Raw genomic sequence first — 13,039 nt, 5'->3', positions numbered from 1 at the left:
TCTACTAGGGTTTTTTGGCCGTCATCGGAACTCTTAAAAGAGGATGTAAACATCCAAACAGAGTCTTAAAGCAAACAACACCGGAAGCTGTTACACCGTAATTAACTGGACTCGTTTCTTGCCTCTTCTATTGTTTGATTTGGATGTGCGAACGCGTTGTTTATCGCACAAAGACTCCCCAAGTGTAACAACTTTTAACACATTATCTCGCACCAACTGCTCGCGAGTTTTTTTTATACGTGGTCGTTCTATTCACAAAAGAGTCATCCCGACATATGGTTTCATTGCAATGTTTTGTAACTTTTAATCTATTCCAAGCGTTTGCCACAATAAGAATCAAATGCAATCATCGTGATTTACAAGAATAATTCTTTTGAATTCGTCAGTTCGTTTACGTATAATAAATTACAATTAATTGCGTCTATTCTCTAACGCCATTCGTGTGTTTATACGAATTGAGAAGATGTTGCAAAAATGGGAGTCATGCCAAGTTTCCGGAGGAGGAGCCCCCCTACACCTCAAGAAGAAGGAACTCTGCCAGGAGAAGTCAATGTGTCTCGTGTCTTGTAAAGTACACTCTCTCATACTCATCCTTTTTTTTTCTTTTTTTCCCTCAGCACTAAGCACACACATCGTTCTCTAACCATCAACAGCCAATCAGGACACGCAGCTAAATAGACAAGCATCTTTTTCCAGGCAAGCAATGGATGGGGAGGGAACCTGTAAAACAAAACGAAAAAAGGCCAACCAAACTTTCAAGAGAACTAGTCCTTCCCAAAAATAAAATTTTTTCATGTGTAAAAAAGCCGGTGAATCTTCGGAGAAAGTGTTCAGTGTCTTTCGGGATTCTCGATGAAGATCATCATGGACAACACTCTGCGATTCGGTGTCAAAAAGATGGACAGTGGCAAACAGCGTTTATTGCGAACTCCAAAGTGCGCCCGTTGTCGCAATCACGGGGTCGTCTCTTGCCTTAAAGGCCACAAGAAACTTTGCCGTTGGAAAGAGTGCCAGTGCACCAATTGCTTATTAGTAGTCGAACGTCAAAGAGTTATGGCCGCTCAAGTCGCTCTCCGAAGGTGAATCTACAATAATCGAATTTTAAATAATCACACACCAAACTAACCAAAAATTAATTATGCATAATTTTAGGCAGCAGAATTCCGAGTCAGCGAAAAGCGATGGCCAACTGAAACCGAATCAGAACAAAGTGACCAAAAGCGCTGAGGCCATCATGGCGCAAAAGAAACTCTATCAGAAGCATTTGAGGACCTTACAACAGAGTTCGCTGGCCAGGGATGTTTTGCAAAGTAAGACGAGACGACATTTACGCATTGTGCATGACAGAATGCCATCCTTTTCTTTTTCGTGTCCACTTTCTCACGACATTCTCAAACAGAGCGACAGCTCTACTACAACATCAGGCTGTCTAGTTAGTCGGCCTACATGGGGAAGGGGGGCATGGGATTCTAACTCTGCGGTCAAAAATTGGGGTTGAATGAAAGCAAGGCTTGTTTAAAAAGAAAAAAGGGTAGAAAAGGTCAAGACTTCATTAGACCCGGGACACATGACCATACTCACATGTTTAACACGACAGTTCTATTCCTTTATCCTTTCCTCTTTTACACAACCATTCAACTCGAGTTACAACTGTTTTTCTCTCTTTATTTTGCATTTTTCAACGAGTTGCTTACTCCTTTTGTTGGGAACTATTTTGTGTTATTGCATAGATTATCGACAGTGGGTTCAACGCAGCCATAATGGATCTGCAGTCTCACCCGACGGTGGCGACCAACAGTCTTATACGGATAAAGGTCTGGTCGTTCCTGCTACTGCGCTAAGTGAACGGATGCGTAAGAGGAGAGGTACGAATTATTCACGTAGCCACTTATCGTCCATCGGAGGAATCGCATTTCGTTTATAATGACCACTCACGATAAATCAAATCGATCCAATACATATTTCACGTTGTATCGTTGGCAAACAGAGATGATTACAACTAACACGTAATGACTTGAATGCAATTAGCTTTCGCTGATCGTGATCTGGATGCCGTCATGTTCCAGCGTGAGCAACAGGCCGCCGTTGAACTTCATCGTGTGAGCGGCAATAGCCCAGGTGGCGATACGACCCCACCACCATCGTCTGCCCAGGCTCATCCGACATGCTGGAACGCTCTGCATCCGATACGATTTCACGTGTTACCTTTGCATCAGCATTTCGTCCAGCAGTCGTGCGCGTTGCCATTCACCGTTAAAACTGAAGCCAATCCATCGGATTCGGACGATTCAGATATCGAAGTCGACGTTATCTCGACTCCTTCCAGTCCGCCTTCACCTTTACTGCCTTGCAGTGACATCAGTGTCAATGCCAACAATAAAAGCAAGATATCCTTCTCGGTCGAGTCGATCATCGGCCGGCCTTAGACGTTGAGATTGCAGCATCTCGATTTCTGCATCCGCCCTAGTCTCCTGTACATAGGCCTCTCTCTCTATCCAGCACGTGAAATCATTTCTCTATTGTAGGCAGTATACGTAAAATGACACTTTAATGACTATATGTTTTTATTCTCGTAACGCCGACGCCTTATTTATTTATGATTATCAAAGAAAATGTTGTGCTGCTCTTCGTAGCGCAGTTTCTGGATGAATAAATTCGCTAGAAAGGGCCATTTCAATCATTTCTCATACAATTAAGGAGACATTTGACACTTCACAAATATTTGAAAACATAGACAAACAACAACAAAGTCTGAGAAAATTCCAAAATTTCCGTTCAAACGAGGTAAACGAGAAAAAAAATTCCTTTGGATGACGTGGGAATGTCGGAAGTCGATGAGGCATGTAGATCAGTGAAGGCCTAAAGAACCCTATCCACGCATAGAGTTGTAACGTTCCAAACGGTACAAAGGAGCTTTCAAAAAAAATGTATCAAAAGCCGGAAGGAAAGTGTCATCGTTAACCTTTGTCGCAAAAAGGGCATAACGAGGAACATTATCTGCATCATGTAAAATAAGAAAAGAGTTGGCAGTTCAAGCAGGACGTCATTTGTCTCTATACCATTTGCTTGTTTTCATGACCCCCGAACCATTTCCATAAAAGACTGATGATGACGTTTTTTTTTTTAAAAAGGAGAGTTAGGAAGGCTGAGAATATACAGTAAATAATACATCAGAATGGAGGAAATTGCAATATACTATGGAGGGTAAATCACTTCCGCTACAAAGAAAAACATGGATCACTTGTAGGGCAAACATGGATCACGATAAGGGCTGGATGGCTGGGTCGGAGATCGTCGCCACCGAGCTGAGGTGATGTAAATATTAATCACTTGAACAGTTACTCAAGATCACAAGGTATTAAAATCTACATCACAGCAGCTCAGCAACGTTTCCACGTCCCTTTGTCCAAAATAAAAGTTCCAGCAGCATCGGAGAGAAGGAACCAAAAGATTATACACCAAGTTAAGGACTAGAACTCGAGGACGATCGACTCCTAATGGCCAGTCGGCGCGGTCTGACTCGACCATTTATACATCGACTATGAATTCTCACCACAAAAAAAGGGGGGGGGGGAGGGAGGTGAACAGAAAGAAAATGACGAAAGAAAGAAAAAGGCGAATTCGACATTTCAAAGAGAGAGGAGCTGCATAGAGCTGCCCACAACGGCAATGAATTTGCTACTGCTGCTTGCTGGTACGTATATGTATATATATATATATATTTATACAAATGAGCTCTTAATACAACGACTTGTAAGCCGATGCATCTGCATGTGTACTACGAGCCGTCTGTTCCGCTTCTCCTTTAACGCCAATGCGGCTGGCTCCATCCGCCGATCAAGTCGAGTCAGCAGCGTTCGTGAAATCTGAAGCTCCAGTGAAGAAGAAAAGTAAAGAAAAAGTCTTCCCCTCCAACCGTCAGATTCTATACAGCTACCAGATTTCAGTCGTGTACACAAGCACACGATGTTTTTTTTATTTTTTCTATAAAGATGTTATTTCTTTCTGGTCAATTTAAGTATAGGCGCGTTATTCATTTTTCATCGTTGCCTTCAACGCTCCTTCCGGGTGATTAAATTATTGCGTTTGTTTGTTATGCAAATAATGTAAGCAACACAAACACTTTTTTTTTTGTTGTGAAGATTAGGTTTTTGAATTGATTACTGTTGCTAAGCCTCCTTTGTTCAACAATTAATGATATGACCATGCAATGCAGTTAAAGGTTTCAACTCGTTTTGCAATTTCCTTCCATCTCAGGTGTCTCAATTCTTGATCTTATTTAAGATTTATTTGAAATCTTTATAATGTCATACAATGTGCGATTCGATGGACTCATATACATCCACGTATTATTCACGTTTTTAACGCGGTACGACTTGGACAACATCATTCAAGTGTCGAATATCAGGTATCGATCGTTGAAATTGTCTCGAAACAGAAAATGTGATCATTGCTTTGCTGTTAGGTTTCGAGTTGCGACTGGTTATTGTGTTATTGTATCAGTAATTAATGATGTTTGATCCAGCTCTAACTCCAATCTATACATCCATGGATGATGTCTCCTACGGACCTTAGTTTCAATCGTTCGCTGATAAAAATTGGCCGTCTGGGCAAGAAAACCGAGACACCAGTGGTTAATAATTTTATTTTCCTCTCGTTTCAATTCAGTGTATTTTTCGCCCGTCCGTGAGGCTTCGAAATGTACGTTTCGCCGGGTGTTTGTGATAAAAACACGAGTGTGCTTATATCAATCGTATTTATTTATTTTTCGATAACCTTTACGTTTTGTTTTTTATCACCAACGGTATGAAGCTATTGTCACAACACCACGGAAATAAAAAGAAACAAAAAAGAAAACGAGATGATAAATCAAAATATGTTACTTTCGTTTCTAATCGCCAACCCAAACCTTTTGATTGGTGGATTGAATAGCCCGATGGGGCATGTGATCGGGAAAAATAAAGCCAAACATAACAATGTAAACATGTCCGATTGGGACAGCTATGTTATGCGAACTGGACAAATAAAACTTACGTCTGGTCCCGATAAAGTGTGGATTACGAAAACGATGGCTTAATAGGGTTTTTTTTCAGCCATATCAACCGGGCCTCCGTGTTTGATTGGAGTGACGTCTAGGTCAGCCGTTAGGTGTTCCAATGTCTCCTGTTTGCTGATGGAAAACGTAACTTCTCAGAGGCTATAAATACGAGGGCCATTTGCAGCTTCGTGAGCAGACCACAGGACGTTGTCATTTACGCATAACCGTAGGGTCTTGATTGAAATTCAAAATTAAATGGGTCACCCCACATTCTTAATTTGCTTTTTTCTTTTGTTTTTGCTCTGAAACAGAAACACAAAATGACTGCATCAGTGTGGTTCATCTCGTTTGTCTGTCTCGGATTCGCTGGCTTGGCCCTGACCGGACCTTTGGCCCGCGAGTCGTGTGTCAACGAGTCCAAGAATCGAGTCGCCCGAGACTTCCGCGCTCTCATCAAACACGGTCGTGATTACCACGAAAATCTAGTCCAGCAGAGGGGTGGTATCCCTAGACACCAAGCAGATGTCCAGCCAGCGGATTTGAAAAGTGAGTGTTCGACTACAATAAAAAAAAACTAAGCCAAAATTTAAGGCATCACACAACGAAACCCGATATCTGTTAAACGTCGACGTTAAGTAATCGGTTGCAAATTGAAATAATTAAAATGTTTGGAACGGGATTTTCCAGTGGATCCGGTCACCTACTGCTATGGAGAGATTGGTTGCATAACCGTCGATGATAGCTGGTACGACCCAACTCATCGACCCATCAATCAGGAGCCATTGCCCAGAGAGAAGATTAACACAAGATTCATCTTGCACACGAGAGAAAGACCAACTCAGGTGCCAAATGAAAACCTAAAAAATAGGCAAAAATCAATTATTGTGATGACGTTCTTCATGATGAATTTTTGTTAAAGGACACTATGCTGTACGCCAATGATTTGGATACCATTCGCTATTCGACTTTCAATCCTAACCGACCCACCCAATTTTTAGTTCACGGATTCATTGACGATGGAACTGTCAGGTGGATGAAGGTAAAATCGAACATACTTCTGCAATTAGCATATTTTTACAGAACATTCTAATTTTAGAGACTCACCGAGAATTTGCTAGCCCATGGTGATTACAATGTAATCATTGTTAACTGGGGAGGGGGTTCTCTCCCTATGTATAGGTATGTGTCATCACCCATCATACAGCATCGTTAACTATGTCAATAACTCCATGTTTTCCTTCATGTATAGCCAAGCCACTGCCAACACAAGAGTGGTTGGCCTTGAAATTGCCTACATGGTCAACACTATGATTGTATGTGCACTATAGGCTTTAGGAAATCTTAAAAAAATTATAATCTAAACAAAAAAAAATGCTACTTTATTCTGACAGACTAATTTTGGAGTTGATCCCGGCATGGTCCATCTTATCGGTCATTCTTTGGGAGCCCACACCGTTGGTTATGCAGGCGAGGGAATTGAAGGCCTTGGTAGGATTACTGGTCTCGATCCAGCTGAACCTTACTTCCAGTACATGCCGACTCATGTGCGTCTCGATCCCACCGACGCTAAATTCGTCGACGCCATCCACACAGACACTAGAACTATTCTCCTGCTAGGTAAACTTATAATCAGCAAAACATGAATATTTATTTAGAGGTATAATATGACACAACCTGTACAGGTTACGGCATGATACAGCCCGTAGGACACCTGGACTTCTATCCGAATGGTGGACGAGATCAGCCCGGATGCAATCCAGTTGATATTCCTTTGGACATGATCACTGAAGATATGGTGACAGGTGGCAGAGAACTGGCGGCGTGTAACCATTTGCGTTGCATTGAATTCTTCATCGATTCTCTTTTGCCCAACTACAACTATGTTGGTTACGAATGTTCCGATAACGAGGCTTTCCATCGCGTAAGATTGTTATCTCACTCTTAACCTCATTCGGAGATTAATCATTTTAATTAAAAGGGCGAGTGCTATTCCTGCGGTGCAGACAACTTGAACTGTGCTAAATTTGGTATTGACGCTTCACTGTATCCGTCACGAGACAGAAATTTTGTCACACTCTTGTTTGACACGGGCAAAGACGTTCCTTATATCAGTGAGTTGAACTAAAAAGTATAGTTCATTAATTTTGTTATAAATTTGTTGTCTTTGTTTGTAGAGTACCATTATAGCATCAAAGTGAATCTAGCTTACCCTGCTGAGGCTGAAGCGTTCGTCTACGGTACAATGCGCATCTCTTTGTATGGAACGGCGGGGCAACTTGTTGACATGGTCATTGCCGAGTAGGTTTGCGTACCATCATCTACCAAATGCAATGTGCTTTTGAATTATTCTTATTTTAAAAATTAGTAAAAGCCATAAGTTTGTGCATGGAGCAGATACCTACATGATGTTCATCGATCCTTTTAATGTGGGCAACATTCAACGTGTGGAGTTGTTCTGGAATTATGACGGTTCCGTTCTCGATCTCGGTTCTACTTGTGGCCTCTTCTGTAATGATCACATCTACGTTAGAAGTGTGGAAATTTCTGAACTGAACAACTACCCAGAATCGTACGTTTTTTATTTTTTTATTTAAAGATGTGAAAACTGTTCGTCTGATTAATGTTTGGATTGCAACAGGAATCGTCTAGCACATACTTTCAAGTCATGCGTGGTTGGGGCTGATTACGTGGACATGAAAGACAGGAGCTGGGCTGAATTTTATCCCACAGCTTGCGTCTAAATTTGGTTGGTAATATCGTTAGCTTTCGTAGCCTACGGCGGGAAGAATTATGCATCACAATTGTTCTTTAACCAATCGTTTTTTTCATTTTGAGGTGGAAAAATAAAGTGAGAACATGATATTATGAAAAACTTGTGTAGTTATTACGTGAGTCCTGGTATACGTGCAAACTTGCATTTATTCTCGATCTGCGTCATTTCTTATCTGTGTTCGCTATCTGTTTGATTACTTTATCATGTCAACAGAAAATTGGACGTGCCCGTGTGTTTAATGGCGAATATTTCTGCTTTATAATATTAACACAGTTTACATTCGTCGAACATGAAATATTAGTTTACAGTTGGTAAAAATATCTCTTTCATACGGGAGTTGCTTTATACTGTGCTTTTTCTCATCTTTGTCAAGATAGTGCCTTTCTAATCTCCAATTCAAGTAGAAGAATACTCTCGAGAGAGAACTGTGACACTGCCGTGATAACAATAGGGAAAAACATTCAAACGTTTCAAATTGCTAGCAGATTACCATTTTAAAAAACTATGATATAACGAGCCTACATCCTGTTTGTACAAATCATTCAATTTTGAAAACACTAAAGAGAAAGTAGATATTGCAGACTACGAAGTTACCTCGAAGACCCGCTTCCAGCAACTACGGGCAACAACCTTTTCTGTTTCACCAGCTTCCTTATGTAATGTATAAAAGATATTTAAGTCATTTAATCGTATAGAAGACAAAAGAAACTATTACTGCATTCATTTTATTTCCTTTGACAATTAATTGTAATAGATATTATTTGAAAAATAATTAATTGAATTACATACTTGTTACTGCCATCTGTCAGTAGAAACCGGCACTGCCCACTGACGCTCAAACTTCAAAACATTCGGATATTTCGGCCCGCCTGTTGCTTGCTTGCTGAAATTATCTCGTCGCCGATACATTCTTGTTTCTTGTTTTTTATTAAAAAACCACATGCTGTTATTGTAGTGGCATTTCAGGATTCGTAACTGGCTGTTGAACTACTAAACTAGCCCATGGATCACGCCTTGTGAAGTAAGTTTTCGGACAACCGGTTTCGTTCAGTAAGCTCGCCATTGTGGGAAAGATATGTCATTAGTAAATGGCTTTACAAAAAATAATGTGGTAAATAAAATTATCTCTCATTGCATAAAAACTTTTCTTTTCTATTCTACTTTAGTGAACCGCTCATAGTGCAACAACTACAATCGATACCAAATAAGGACAAAGCAAATTGTCTGAACCAATGTCCAAGCAAGTGCAACTTGGTAAGTGAAACTTTCTAATGACCGTGAACTAGATATATATCTTGCACTCTAAATTATCTGTAGTTGTATTTTAGGTAAAGTTCTAAACTTGCCTCATCCCATTACCCCTTCGAAAAGCAGTTTTTTATTCCAAGACAAATGGACTCTAAATTTGTAACTCCAAGACCTGTCCCACAATTCAACATAATCAACACCTTTTCCACAAAAAAGGTAATTGAACTATATCTATGCTTTGCAAGTTTGCCTATACTATGTCCAACATCTTTAGGAGAGGACACTTCCTGGCCAGAAAAAACGGGCTCCACCGACCCCGACGCCGATAATATCGGCCTATTACAGTTGCCCTGGTCCCCAAAAGGCGCATACTATTTCATTTAAGTCGAAATCCGACTCGGCACTGATAAGCAGTCCTCATTACAATCTGTCGAAGGAAGACACGTTCTTTCGGCAATGCTTTGAAATCGAAGCTAACATTGGCTCTGGTTCGTTTGGCGATGTCTTTCGCGTTCGTAGCAAAGAAGACGGTCGAATGTACGCCGTCAAGCGATCACGAGTACCTTTTCGTGGTACAACTGATCGTAAGGAAAAACTAGAGGAAGTTCGAAAAATGGAGTCCCTCCCTCATCACCCCAATTGCGTTCGTTTTTATCAAGCATGGGAGGAAAACCAGTTCCTCTACATTCAGCTCGAGCTATGTCAGTCCAGTCTGAGTGAAATTTCTGAACAACAGCATGAGCTACCTGAGCACTTAATCTGGGACTACATGATCGACTTGCTATTGGTATGTAGAATAATAACAACTCCCCAAATGTGTAGAAATTAAATTATTTTACCACTTTCTTTTAGGCAATTAAACATTTGCATGACAATGACTTAATTCACATGGATGTTAAACCTGAGAATATTTTATTATCAATGGATGGCGTTTGCAAACTTGGGGATTTTGGACTCGTTGTTAATCTCAAAGAGGTAAGCTTTACGGTTTATTTCCTAAAAATTGTTACCAATCATTCTTTCTTACTTTCTTTTATTATTAGAATCTATTTGACGCCACCGAGGGGGATTCAAAGTACTTGGCACCCGAAGTACTAGGAGGGGCGTTCTCTAAAAAAGCAGACATTTTCAGCCTGGGTATCACGCTGCTTGAACTGGCCTGTGATCTTGACTTGCCGGCCAACGGCACTTTGTGGCACGAGCTGAGACAAGGTTCCCTTCCCCCTACCATCACGAGACGTGAGTGACTTGTATTATTTATTTATTTTTTTTATGTTCATGTTCATCCGTCAGGAATGCGAACTTTTTATTCTTTGCTTCCTAGCAGATTTATCTAAAGAGTTGAGGACCGTACTAGAAATGATGATGAATCCCGACGTGTCATCTCGGCCGTCAGCATCTCAATTGTTGCAACACCCGTTCCTCCGATCCAGGAGACGATGGAGGTGCCTTAAATTAGGCTGGCATAATGCCTGCCTTTCTTTTCGTACCAACTTGGTCGTGCTGCTATTCCGATTGTTTCAGCTCTTTTTGCTTATCTTCCTGCCCATACGCGCACTGGCACGTAAATGGCGCAAACCCGACTTTGGCTCTAAGCCGACCACGCCCGTTTTTCAACGGCCACAACCGTGCAACTTCGCGAACGATTATTCTTTTTCTGATGGTATTTCCTTTTTTTTTTTTTAAATTCTTACATTTTTAGATTTCTCATGACACCGTTTTTTAGATGAAGTGAGTGACTTATCCTCAGCGGTAATCAGTGGAAATGACAGCACTCTTGGGCGCCCACTTAATGACAGTTCACCCTTGCCTCAAAACAATAGCATAGAACATCGGGCAGGTACGGTGCAAATCTTGTTTGGCTTTTCACATTTGGAATAGTTTCTAATGAGCGATTGATTTAAAGATGAACAACCTGTAAGTTCGACACCGCTGGTGTTGCGCGGGGGCCGTTCGTCACGCCACTCTTCTTTGAGACGATCCATTTTCAGTCGTCCGACTGATCACGATTCAGCTGATGACCCACATTCCAATAACATGTCCTATGCCACACCCAACAAACCAATCCCCCGCAAATTGAATGATTACTTTGACGCTATCGCCTCGGATTCGGATTAATGCACATAGCAACTCAGAAAAATAATGGTGTGGCAAAAATAATCGCAAACAAATTATATACATTTCTAGCGTTTAGTGATCTAGTCGCTCGTGTATTTCGCCCGTTCCTTGCTATTTATAATCGCCCAAGGGTTCATCATATTTTTTTAATATGTTAACTTAGACTTTATAATATTCAGCACTTCATTGTGAAAGAAAAGAAAAAAGTGAACGAAAAAAATCACCAGCATTACCGGAAGTTTGCAAATACACGTTTTTAAACCGTTACGTTTTTGTTTAATTTCTTGTAATTGTTATGTTTTTTTTTTGTTTTTATCTACACGTGGAACATATGAAAATTTAGAGTAGTTAAATGGTATTCATTTATTTTGCGTTGAAATGTAGGCTACAAGGCTGCCTCGTAGCTAGTAAGTAAAAGAGCAATCAAATACAACGATGCTATTTTTTAAAATTCTGTGCTTTTACGACGAAAACCAGACACATTATCGATATCGCTTGGAATGATTTCATTCGTGTGAATAACGTTTCAAACAACGCCACGTTGGAGTGGGATAAAAAGGAACTGATTTGAAGTAATAAAAGTCAAAACAAAATGCTTATATGTTTAAGTATGAATTTTATTGATCGAAACGAATAAAATGCATGGGGAATTTCGAGTAGCAGAACAATATTTGTTTAGCAAAGGCAAACGAAACGTTGATTAGCTCTTCTCGCACACGCACTTCCAGAACCGGTCCGATTCATTTAAGGATAAAAATCCCCCGTAAAAGTAGCTGATCACTGCCGTGGAGGTGAAAACTACCTGCAACGCGCTGCCATCACTAGGAGACAATCAATTCTCGTAGTGGTCTCCTTCCGGCGGGTGCATGCAGGTGGGGAGATGGCAATATTGCTCACCATCCCGCCACTCGCACGCAAACTTGTACCGTGAAGAAGACAAATGAAACAGACGCGTTACAGTATTGGTAGTTGACACGCGCGGCAGTGAAAACAACTCCGTTACGGGTTCGTCGGACAGTTCCTTCGGTTTGTGATTGAAAAGAAGCGTCATCAAACGTTAATGCATACACAAATCAAGCCGAAATACAAATATACAAGAATTTTGATTCGTTGCCTCTGCTTTTGAAAAAGGGGGAATTAAACTCATTGCTCTGAAGAATACACACAGTTAAAACCGAAATAGAATGTACAAGAATTTTGACTGCTCTGCGAAAGACAATGACGCCGAAATAGAATGTACAGAAATTTTGGTTCAGTTTTTTTTTTTTTAAGAAAAAAAAAACGAAAAGAAAAAAAAAAACGCTCAATGAGCGGGTTGTTCTGGGGAAAATCGCCGACTGTTCGCCTACTGAGTTGGAAGCTTCAACGACACACTCGTGTCGGATGGGAACGGATGTATGTTCTTCAGAGGACTTAACAATCGGTGTAGGTAGGTGGTAAACCTCGATGGGAGATGTATTCAGGATCCGGAACATCCTTTTTCTTGGCTGGTACAAGGGAATCGGAAATTGACGTTCACTGCGAGGATTGTTGTACAGTGGCCAACGGCAGTGCACGGCTCGGCTCAATGTCCACTTTGCCGTCCGTAGTTTCACATGCCTTAATCTACTCGACCTTGCTGGATTGTACTCCGGCCTTTTGCAGGGCATCTCTCACTGCCCGTTGCCGCGCCCTAATAGCCATGCGACTTTGGTATTCCACTCGAACAGGCTGAACAGGTGCGTCTGCAGCCGCCACATCTGCATTTGCATCAGCAGCAGCAATAACAGCAACACCTGCTTCGGGAACGACCTCAGCAGCTGGCACAGGTAAATTGCAAACCTCGATGGAAGGTGAGGTTTGGGCTTCAGCGTTCGGAGTAG

At 41.1% G+C, this 13,039-nt stretch overlaps 3 protein-coding genes and 1 long non-coding RNA gene across 8 annotated transcripts; 3 read left to right on the top strand and 1 right to left on the bottom strand.

Moving 5' to 3' along the window:
* Positions 1-700: 700 nt before the first annotated feature.
* LOC130685898 (doublesex- and mab-3-related transcription factor A2-like) lies at positions 701-2,602 on the top strand. The gene is made up of 4 exons (XM_057509185.2): positions 701-1,079; positions 1,153-1,310; positions 1,731-1,865; positions 2,029-2,602. The coding sequence occupies exons 1-4, from the start codon at positions 853-855 to the stop codon at positions 2,424-2,426; spliced, it is 918 nt and encodes a 305-aa protein (XP_057365168.1). The 5' UTR covers positions 701-852; the 3' UTR covers positions 2,427-2,602.
* Positions 2,603-5,112: 2,510 nt separating this feature from the next.
* LOC130685889 (pancreatic lipase-related protein 2-like) lies at positions 5,113-7,800 on the top strand. Its single transcript, XM_057509171.2, has 12 exons — positions 5,113-5,264; positions 5,350-5,584; positions 5,726-5,880; positions 5,958-6,077; positions 6,135-6,217; positions 6,288-6,351; positions 6,430-6,655; positions 6,721-6,959; positions 7,017-7,149; positions 7,213-7,336; positions 7,404-7,607; positions 7,677-7,800. The coding sequence occupies exons 2-12, from the start codon at positions 5,359-5,361 to the stop codon at positions 7,777-7,779; spliced, it is 1,677 nt and encodes a 558-aa protein (XP_057365154.1). The 5' UTR covers positions 5,113-5,264; positions 5,350-5,358; the 3' UTR covers positions 7,780-7,800.
* On the bottom strand, positions 7,690-8,383 carry LOC130685920 (uncharacterized). The gene is made up of 2 exons (XR_009420579.1): positions 8,302-8,383; positions 7,690-8,244 (listed from the first exon to the last, which is right to left on the bottom strand). It is a non-coding gene; the product is annotated as an uncharacterized LOC130685920 (long non-coding RNA).
* On the top strand, positions 8,314-11,192 carry LOC130685890 (membrane-associated tyrosine- and threonine-specific cdc2-inhibitory kinase-like). Of its 5 annotated transcripts, none has more exons than XM_057509175.2 (10): positions 8,314-8,467; positions 8,767-8,832; positions 8,978-9,065; positions 9,140-9,275; positions 9,334-9,846; positions 9,912-10,034; positions 10,103-10,298; positions 10,384-10,722; positions 10,786-10,899; positions 10,966-11,192. In XM_057509175.2, the coding sequence occupies exons 4-10, from the start codon at positions 9,204-9,206 to the stop codon at positions 11,175-11,177; spliced, it is 1,569 nt and encodes a 522-aa protein (XP_057365158.1). In that variant the 5' UTR covers positions 8,314-8,467; positions 8,767-8,832; positions 8,978-9,065; positions 9,140-9,203; the 3' UTR covers positions 11,178-11,192. The 5 variants fall into 5 exon arrangements, with proteins under 5 accessions (XP_057365158.1, XP_057365157.1, XP_057365159.1 ...); XM_057509174.2 differs by having other exon boundaries at positions 8,332-8,467; positions 8,624-8,832; XM_057509176.2 differs by lacking the exon at positions 8,314-8,467 and having other exon boundaries at positions 8,621-8,832; positions 9,129-9,275.
* Positions 11,193-13,039: the final 1,847 nt, after the last annotated feature.

The sequence above is a fragment of the Daphnia carinata genome, chromosome 2 (genome assembly GCF_022539665.2).
Source record: "Daphnia carinata strain CSIRO-1 chromosome 2, CSIRO_AGI_Dcar_HiC_V3, whole genome shotgun sequence".
Classification (NCBI taxonomy): Eukaryota; Metazoa; Arthropoda; class Branchiopoda; order Diplostraca; family Daphniidae; genus Daphnia; species Daphnia carinata.
The sequence above is the reverse complement of the archived record's forward strand: the minus strand, read 5'-3'. Positions and strand labels throughout refer to the sequence as shown.

What these genes read in the sequence shown, in the direction of transcription:
- LOC130685898 (XM_057509185.2), top strand. Translation starts at nt 853, where the DNA reads ATGAAGATCATCATGGACAACACTCTGCGATTCGGTGTCAAAAAGATG. An exon ending in GCTCAAGTCGCTCTCCGAAG is followed by an intron (nt 1,080 to 1,152) that starts GTGAATCTACAA and finishes GCATAATTTTAG; the next exon opens with GCAGCAGAATTCCGAGTCAG. An exon ending in GGCCAGGGATGTTTTGCAAA is followed by an intron (nt 1,311 to 1,730) that starts GTAAGACGAGAC and finishes GTTATTGCATAG; the next exon opens with ATTATCGACAGTGGGTTCAA.
- LOC130685889 (XM_057509171.2), top strand. Translation starts at nt 5,359, where the DNA reads ATGACTGCATCAGTGTGGTTCATCTCGTTTGTCTGTCTCGGATTCGCT. An exon ending in GAACTGTCAGGTGGATGAAG is followed by an intron (nt 6,078 to 6,134) that starts GTAAAATCGAAC and finishes TTCTAATTTTAG; the next exon opens with AGACTCACCGAGAATTTGCT. An exon ending in CAAAGACGTTCCTTATATCA is followed by an intron (nt 7,150 to 7,212) that starts GTGAGTTGAACT and finishes CTTTGTTTGTAG; the next exon opens with AGTACCATTATAGCATCAAA.
- LOC130685890 (XM_057509175.2), top strand. Translation starts at nt 9,204, where the DNA reads ATGGACTCTAAATTTGTAACTCCAAGACCTGTCCCACAATTCAACATA. An exon ending in ACACCTTTTCCACAAAAAAG is followed by an intron (nt 9,276 to 9,333) that starts GTAATTGAACTA and finishes CAACATCTTTAG; the next exon opens with GAGAGGACACTTCCTGGCCA. An exon ending in TAGCATAGAACATCGGGCAG is followed by an intron (nt 10,900 to 10,965) that starts GTACGGTGCAAA and finishes ATTGATTTAAAG; the next exon opens with ATGAACAACCTGTAAGTTCG.